The sequence below is a fragment of the Coffea arabica genome, chromosome 1c (genome assembly GCF_036785885.1).
Source record: "Coffea arabica cultivar ET-39 chromosome 1c, Coffea Arabica ET-39 HiFi, whole genome shotgun sequence".
NCBI lineage: Eukaryota > Viridiplantae > Streptophyta > Magnoliopsida > Gentianales > Rubiaceae > Coffea > Coffea arabica.
In genome coordinates this window covers 9,611,326-9,620,723 of record NC_092310.1, presented here as the reverse complement: position 1 = coordinate 9,620,723, position 9,398 = coordinate 9,611,326, and the positions used below count along the sequence as shown (strand labels likewise).

The following is a 9,398-nucleotide window of genomic DNA, read 5'->3' as shown; positions in this document are numbered from 1 at the left end:
TAGACACCAAATTTTTGATTTCAAATTTTATTTTTTTAAATTAGTTTAATTTTAGATTTATTTGTTTCAATTTTAGGTTTATTTTGGTTGTTTCCTGTTTCATGTCTCTTATTGTATTAGTTTACGAGCATTTATTTTATCTACTAATTTGATTGAAAAAAAATGAAGAAAAAGAAAAGAAAAATGAAAAATTGCAACTTTGCTGTTTATTATTTCTAGTTTATTTATTCTTATCCGATGTTAATTAAATTATTGTTTTTTTACTTAATTTTATTATCAATTTTGTTAAATTTCTTAATAAAAAAAAAGGGCCGCGACATGCAAGCTGCGTATTTTCGCAGCTTGCAAGGAAGGGCTCGGGCAGCCTTTTGGCTGCAATTTTAGAGGAGAAGGCTGGTGGTTCCAGGTGGCAAGACACCTGGCTAAATGGGGGAAGCTTCCATGCAAGGTGTAAGGCTAAAATGGAAAAGAGGAGAGGCAGTAAAGGAGAGCCGTGGGATGAAGGGGGATGGCATTTGACAGTAGCCGCAGGAAAAGGATCGGGAGAGAGCTAGAAAATGAGAGAGAGAAAGAAGATTGGCGGGGGGGGGGCATAAGAAAATAGGCAGACTGGAAAAAATGGAGAGAAATCTGGGCTAAAGTCTGAGAGAGAGAGGAGAAAAGAAACAACAGCTGAGAGATCTGGGGAGCGAGAAGAAACCAGGAGAGCCAGGGGTTTGGGGTTCGAAAGAGAAGAGTGAAAGTTGGCGGCTGAAAAAAGGAGCGGCAAGGGAGATTTTGGGAGTTCGAAGAGAGAGAGAAAGCAGAAAGAAAGGGGTTTCAGACGAAGGGAACCAAGGGCAGAAGAAGAAATCCAGAATCAGAATATCAAGCTAGCGTTTTTTCACTGAGATTCGAATCTTGCCATCCTCGAATTCTTCACGTTTCACTAGCGTTTCCGGGTGTTAAAGGTAATCCCTTTTTGTTTATTTTCCACTCACATCTCATCAGATTAAGGAAGACAGTGGAATCCTGCGCTGCTTACGGGCTTTTCAGCCATGTTGTAACTTGAAATCTATTTGGTCGTGATTCATTTCTTGAGTCTGAGGTCAAATACGGTGTTTGCTGTGAAAATGATGGTCTTAGCATGGATTTACAGCATGTCGTTTCATCGCATGAGTTCGTTGCAAAGAAAATTGCAGCAAGTTTGAAACTTTCAGCTTGTTGCAGCAGTTCTCGTTTTTTTGACTTGCTGAAGTTGTCATTTTTACTTAAGCTTTCTGGGATTTTTATTTGCCATCTCTGGGTCACGTTTGTCTGCCTCACTAGAATGGTTTGATTACATAAACTACCTTGTTTAGGACAGAATGGATAACGTTAATCATGATTGCTCAAATAGAAAAATTGCAGAAACTTGCGGCACTTCTTCCCTTTCCTTCTATTACTGTTTTGTCGTTTACCTTCATCTTCGCTGGTCAGTCTCATTTTCTCTGTTTCAATCCTGCAATGAACTTGCATGTTTGGTCAATGATTGATAGTAAAATCCTGACATTTGGCGAACATGTTTGCATGATAAACTGGAAAGAAAAGCTGCGGCTGAAAAATTGCAGAACAGCTCTTTTGTGTAGTTTGCATGCATGCTGTCATCAGATTCCTTTCTTTCGTTGCTGTGGTGCCAACACTCAAGTAGTTAAGAGTTGCTGATGCTCGTAATGTTTTCCTAATGCATGCAATTTGTTGCATCCCACGCTGCACTTTTTTTTCCTTTCTTTTCTCTTGCTGATTGGTAAACTCAGACTCCCAGCTTTGATTTTTGCGGCAAACAAAATGGAATGCTCGTTTGAATGGGTGATTAGGACTTGCTGTGTTTACTTGTTTTGCTTAAAAATCCGGATATTCATCAGACTTGCCTTCAATAATGAAATGGAAGAAAGCCACGGTTGGAGTGGACTTGTTGCAAGAAAGCTTTTCTTACATGACCTGCATGCACTGAAGGCTTTCAAAAAGAAACTGCACTTTCCCTCCACAAGTTTCCTCCTCTTTTTTACTTTGGCTGCGTTTTTCATAAGCTAGTTGTCCTCTTTACGGTGTTGGAAATGGGTAAATGTTTTGGTTAACGGTAGCAATGGATCGAGGTCGATGCACCTGAGCTTATTTGAAAGCTGGAATTTGCAGAAAAACAAAACTTCATTAGCTGCCAAAGAATGAAATCTCCTTCGAACCAGATTTGCATGCTCTGTTCTGAGTTTTTTGTGTTTAATTCAAAGATTTTTATGTTGAAAAATGGAAAGAATACTTGGTAATCCCATGGTTTTGATCCAAGTCATTGGTTGAGCTACTAGTTGTGTTTGGATTATATCCGAGAACCTAGCAGAGGCAACAAAAGATGTCTTCCTTTCCTTATGAATCTATTGGGGAGGAAGGATTTTGAATCCTTGACCGTGTGTCATTGCATGATTTTGTTGGATTAAGTTTTGTGGGATTAGTTGACAAGTTTGCATGGATGTTCATGGCTGTTTTCTGCATCTTGTAAGCTTAGAGCGACAGGGAGCTTCGTATGAAAATTGCAGAAGTAATGAAGGCTTCAGTTATCGTTGCATGCATGAAGTAGCTTTCTGAAATTACACTTTGGCCCCCCAAGTTGCCCCTTGTTCTACTATGACCCAATCAATTGAATAATCTCCTCAATTTGGTCCTTGGTAGTTTTAATTTTTGCAACTTCATTACTTGTTTGCTTCAATTAGCCACCTTGCTTTGTTTAAATTGCTTTTAATTCATAATTTTAAGGGCTTTCAGACTAAGTGAGCTTGTGTTTGCATACTTTCTTTAATTTTCTCAATTAAAATGATGCCTTGACCTTTTCTTTTATTTTGGAGGATAAATAAGTGACTTCACCCCATTAGAGCTCCATTTCAAGGGAGGTATAACTTCTTTTTCTTTTTTGTCTCTCCCCTATGTGATCCAACGTGCTAAGTGAGAATTGCATGCCTACTTTGCTTTCCTTGCTTTTCCTTAATTCCCTTCATTTATTTCATTTTCATTCACTTTTGCTTAAGTCATCCTTTTATTTATTTATGGGGTATGTGTACACCTCTTGGCTTGTAATAGATAGGGCTTGGAGAGCATTTTTGTCCATTTTCCCCATTCCCCTTTTGTTTTAGTTAGCAAATGTAATAGGTTCATTAGCTTGATTGCTTGCCTTTGTTGCTACATGTTAATTTGCTTTATTAGGCTCTTGCATCTAGTTGAGCATGCTAAGTGTCATGTGCTATGTGTTTATATGTGATTGACATGTCTACTTGCTTTCTATAGTCATAGATGAATATGATGGATGAATGCACGTCACCACACTAGTCCAACGCTAGTTGTTGCTCATTGTCCCGTTTTCCACTAGTCCAACGCTAGTAGGAATTCATAGATATGGGCTAGTCCAATGCTAGACCCTTAGGGATCTCCCTCGCTAGTACATACTTGCATGTCTCACTACATTTCATGCATTTTTCTTAGTTTTCTAGCATTTGGCATGCCCCTCCAACCCTTTCCCTTTCATTTTAGGTTTTTGCATCCTCATGCTAGTTATAGGGTATATTTGCTTGAGAGTCCCCTTTAGGTAAGGGAAACGAGCGAGTGTGGTTACAAAATAGCCTTAGCACGCTAGTTCTTTCTTCTAATCAAAGGGAAAATTAAAGTCATGAAGTTAGGAGTCATTCCCGTACCCGACTTGATGCATTCCTATAGGTTCATACACTCTCATCATGTCACTCCCTCACCCTCTTATCCACATTTTCTCACTATTTATATCCTTCTCAATACAAATGCCATGTTCACACATTTTTCTTCTTGTCACTTGTTTTCCTGCCTCACAAATTGCACCCAATTGCTCTTATATGTATCTACTATCATATTTTCATCCATTTGCACACAAACACCTTTATTTTCCCAGTTTTCACACATGCACTTGTCTTACATTCGCACACATGCACGTTTTCTTACATTTTCACACTTGCACTCATATTTGAGTCTTCATTTGCATCATTCGCGACCTCTATGAGGACTTTCCTTATTGGCCATCACAACTCATGTGGTTGGGACCAAAAAGCCTTGTAAGAGACATTTTAGATTTCGGATTGCATTTCCTTGCCATATCCATTAGTCATATCCAACATGCAACGCATATTTTGGGTAGAAGAATTAGGAAACGTGGGGCTAAATCGCGCAACTAGCTTTGGCTAGGTTAAGGGAGTGCCTTAGGCTTTGCCTTTGCCTTCTCCCTTATCAAATGTGACCCCCGATCCCTTTCTTTGGTTACGTTGACCTAAAAGTTTTTAAAAAGGGGTTTGTTTACTTTGCTTTTCAAAAAATTCATTTTTTTGGGTGACTTGGTACACCCTAACTCTATACCAAGTGGCGACTCCATTTTCCATGCAATAAACCCTTTTTGAACTCTGTTTGGCCAAATCGTCGAATTTTAAGTCCCACGGCCTTTTATTTTCATTTTCACACACATTCACATACATATTCCACACACTACTTTCACACACTCAAAAAGTGGGGCGCGACAGGTGCCATAATGACAGACTGATTTATCGGATAAAATGAAATTAAACCCGTTGGTGAGTAAAAGACCAGCTCTTTGTGCCTTTCAACCATTACAGTGACAGAGTTCTCAACGTGCCTTAAATACAAATGTTGGGTTATGGGATAAAATTTAGTTAAAACGGTTGTCTTATAAACGACCAGCTCTTTACGGCTTTCGTCCATCAGACAGTCAGGAGAACCCAATTTCCTTGAATACAAAATTATTTATTGGAAAGCATAAAAATTAACACGCCGGTGTCGATTCTGTTGTATAAAACATCGAAGACGAAGCGTAAGCAATACTAAACAAAGCCATGCTGGGGCCACCGAAGAGGAAGCGTATTAGGTACTAAACACACAGCCATGTTGGGGCCTGCAGTGATGCGTGTGTTTGAAGACAGGTGGCGAGGTCGGAATCGAAGGCAAAAATTTGGTAAAGAAGAAGTCAAGGCGGAATAGACAAAGGTGGTGTCTACTGGCGTAAATTCAGGCGCAGGCGGTGACGGTAGATATATCTGAGGAAGGCCCTTCCGAAGCTGCGGTGACAGAATGCAGCGGTGTGGAACAGAAGCAGAGAAATCAAAGGTGAGTACTTTTGTCCATAATTTTGAAAAATGGAGTAAAATAACGAGTAAAACACCTGTACGTCTAGTAGGGTGAATTCTACAGTTCTTGTAAGAGGCAATGATACAGGAATAAGGAATACGAAATACGGGGTGTAAGACCCTGCGTCTTCGAACAAAGATGAAACGAAACTGGGAAATTATCGCAGTTTATTTGTGCACCAAGCTTTGTGTACGTACGTAGGAAATGTTGGTCCTCTAATTTGTATTAAATTGTGTAAAGGAAATTAAGCAGAAATGAGTGAAGACGTGAAGAAAATGTTGTAACAGGACTAAAGTCTTAAAACAGAGTGATTTGGATTGCTGTATGGACATCGATAATGGCCCCCATACTGCATTGCGAATGCTTATGTGAAAAGAATTAAAGAAACACAGTAGAAGTTGAGTTTGTGGGTGTTAATGAAAATGCATGTCGATAGTGGTATTTTGTGCTAAAGGTTGATATAATTGCATCAGCCACACTTATAAAAACTGTGTATATGAATGTTAGAGTAATGTTTATCGTTTGCATTTTGTGAAAGTTGTGAGGTAAAGTATAGTTTGTTAACTGAAATGATCGTGTATATATGTTTTGTTCCATTAGTAGACGATCAGTATTTATGTTACAAACGAAAGCATATGGGGAGGCTGAAAAAAAAATGTTAAGCGACCATGGTTAGAAAAAACATTGAACAACCACACAGGGGTTGTAACTATGGGGCAGGATGGGGCGCTTAAAACTCATGACATGGTGCAGGAAACAGAGAACGAAAAAATGGGAATGGATGGTTGCGGCAGGTTAAGGTCATTTGACCTTAACCAAGAGCCTGAGTGTGACCGAGACACATTCATTGAAGAAAACGGTGGTTCAATAGGAGGATACGAAGATGAGGAGGCAGATGAATTGGTGGGCGCAATAGGCGTGGATGACGTAATGAAATTAACATTTGACACGGAAGAAGAAGCTGGGAAATTCTATAATTTGTATGCGAAACTAAGCGGATTTGGGATTCGTAAAAGTAATGCCAAACAAGATGCATATGGCATTTCAAGATTTAGAAAATGGGTATGTTGCTGTGAAGGTTATAGGAATGAAAAGTGGTTTAATTATGAAGACCGAAAAAGAGAAGCAAAACCAATCACAAGAACCGGGTGTGGGGCTTGTTTTCGCGTGAAATATGACATAGAATCGGTAAAATATGTGGTGACACGTTTTATTATGGAGCACAATCACCCGCTGGCATCAGAGGCAAGTGTGCAACACATTAGGTCGCATAGAAAAGTGAGCGATGCAGAATATGTGCAGGCAAAAAGTCTAAAGTTGGTTGGGGCCAAAATATGCCAGATAATGAAACATTTTGTTATCAAAGCCGGAGGGTATAGTAACGTGGGATTTTGCATTAAGGATCTGTATAACCGAATGGACGAGGAACGTATAAAAGATATTTTTAATGGCGATGCAGAAGGGGCACTTGGGTTCTTGGCAGCGAAGAAGGATGCCGATGACATGTTCTTTTATAAATATCATGTAGATAACAAAGGAAGATTGGCAAGGTTGTTTTTGGTAGATTCTAAATCTTGTGCGGACTTCAGTGTATTTGGAGATGTATTGGTGTTTGATACAACATACAAAACAAATAAATACCGCAAGCCACTAGTTGTACTTGCAGGGGTAAACAACCATTTGAACAGTACTGTTTTTGGATGTGCACTGCTATCAGATGAGAGGATTGAAACATATGAATGGTTGCTAAGTACATTTGTAGAGGCTATGAAAGGTAGAAAGCCAGTAGCAGTGATGACAGATGGGGACAGTGCAATGCAAGAGCCATAAAGAATCTTCTCCCGGATGCTTGTCACAGGCTATGTTCGTGGCATTTGCATAGAAATGCACGGAGTAATATTCGGTGCGAGGAGTTTAATAACAGGTTGTATAACCTGATGGTGAGAAAGTGTAGCACTCTTGAGTTTGAGGATCAGTGGGCTAGGTTAGTTAATGAATGTGGGGTGGTAGAGAATGAGTGGGTGAAGAAGTTGTACTGTACGAGAAGGTTATGGGCAGAGGCGTATTTACGCGGTCATTTTTTCGCAGGTATGAGAAGTACTCAAAGGTGTGAGAAAATGAATACTTTTTTGAATGAGTACTTGAATGAAAAAATGCGACTATATGAATTCATTAGAAGTTTTGATTTGGCAATAGCATGCTTCGACATACTGAGAGCAAAGCAATTCACACAAGCAAAAACACAAAACCAGTTTTAACCACAATCCTGCCCGAATTAGAGGGGAGCGCAGCGGAGGTGTTTACAAGGAATGTGTTCTTCATAGTGAGAAAGCATTTGAACAGGCAAGAACTTCTAATTTCTGAGGGCTGGAGTGAGGAGGGAGGGAGTCGTACATATTATTACTCGAAATATGGTGGACACGAAATAAGTTGGAGGGTGGATTATGATAGGTCAATGGAGAAGCTAATCTGCTCTTGCATGAAATTCGAGTCAAAGGGGATTCCTTGTGCTCACATGTTTCGCGTGATGGTGGTAGAAGGAATGAACAGGATCCCAGAAACATGCATTTCGAAGCGGTGGACAAAGGGAGTTTACTGTACTAATAATGAAATGAAAGCATTTGTTGCAGACGAACAGCTGACACAAATGGTCTGATATGGCACTTTAAAGTCCAGCTGTAATACTATGTGTTACTATGCCTCCTACATGGATGATGCGTTTAATGACCTGCAGCAGATGTTTGACAAGCATTCTGTGGACCTAAAGGAGAAGTGGATTGACAGGGGATATGGGGGAGACGGATTTGCAATGGATTCAAGAGTGAGGAACGATAGAAGTAGAAGAACATTCGGGCTGTTAGATCCCAGGGTGTCCCGGTCTAAAGGTGATCACAAGCATGCAGAAGCAAAGAAGAAAAGAAAGTGTGGTCATTGCAGGTACTATCGAAATTGCATATGCAGTTATACAGTAGTTAATTGATAAAATACATGAAGTGGACAGTGAAGGTAATAATGAAGAAGTGGGTATTTTTCGTTCTTATTATCAACAGTAGCAAATAAATACATAATTAAAAGTGCATACAAAATATACAAAGTTATTGGCAATGCAAGAAAGTTGAAGTGGTGTAATGTTAGCATTGTACTTAGTTGACGTGATTACTTCCAGTCACAAATGATTTGACATGTGATATATGGGTTGAAGATTGCAGGCAGGCCACAACCAACGAACATGCCCATACAAAAAGAATTCGCACAACACAGCAGTTCATGATGATTATATGGAAAATTGTTTGGATGACTCGTTGGAAAAATCATTTGAAATTGGTACGGGTTGGAGCGACTTAGGCGAATGGAGAGGACAAGCATTTGTACCACAACCATTCGGTAGCGGTGGAAGGGACACAGGTGGCCAACAAAGAAGTCCAGGAGAAAGATGAGACACTACTGTTGTGATGCTTCGGTTTGCAGTTACGCAATAAATAAGGCAGGTTTTGGTGAGTAGAGGTGCAAGAGTAGTCTTTCGATGAAACAAGTACGGAATTGTAACGGTTTGTATCTTTCCTTCGCATTAATTTGTTTTGAGCATGAGAAGGCTACAAGGTATTCGTGAATGCTGGGTACAGGTTGTGGTGGTGTTTCAAAAAATTTTATTCCGTTACCATTGAAGTGTAAATAATTTAAGTTTGAATGTGTCATGGGCCATTGTAAGCTGTTATGACCACAGCCACTCAAAGGTAGTAAACAGTCATTGTACTGATGTAGTATCTGTCGGTAAATGGCTTTGTTGTTCTTATTTCACTGCTATTGCGTCTGTAAATCCTATTATATATTCTTTTAGGTGTGAAATGCAGAGGCTAAAAGAGATGGTATGGTTGTGCATGGAAGTAGCAGCCATGACGAAGCACAGGTTACAGAGCAACACCGGCTTGAGGGATTGTCTTTTGTTATGTATCGGTGGGGTGAAGAGTATTCAAGGTTGCTAGGTCTAGATGAGTAAGTCATTGTAGTTCCACCGAAGGGGTGATGCACAGAAGGATCACCAGATGCATGACTGTCATGATTGCGTCGTAAGCACTGCTGTAGCAAATAGTGCTACTGCACTTGGTTAATAGGAGAGTAAGTAGTTGACAAATTGTTTATTAGACGAACCAAACTTGTTACGGTCCTTTTTTGTAAATAGGAAATTAAGTGGAAGCATATGTTGCGCAAAATCTCTTCGTGGGATAGACGTTTTC

The 9,398-nt window shown here is 39.8% G+C and overlaps 1 protein-coding gene and 1 long non-coding RNA gene across 2 annotated transcripts; both read left to right on the top strand.

Annotated features, from left to right (window-relative positions):
- Positions 1-544: 544 nt before the first annotated feature.
- LOC140010088 (uncharacterized) lies at positions 545-1,155 on the top strand. The gene is made up of 2 exons (XR_011817352.1): positions 545-950; positions 991-1,155. It is a non-coding gene; the product is annotated as an uncharacterized lncRNA (long non-coding RNA).
- A 4,719-nt stretch (positions 1,156-5,874) lies between these two features.
- On the top strand, positions 5,875-6,993 carry LOC113720258 (protein FAR1-RELATED SEQUENCE 5-like). The gene has a single exon (XM_027245176.2). It carries the CDS (start codon positions 5,875-5,877, stop codon positions 6,991-6,993), a length of 1,119 nt encoding a protein of 372 aa, XP_027100977.2.
- Positions 6,994-9,398: the final 2,405 nt, after the last annotated feature.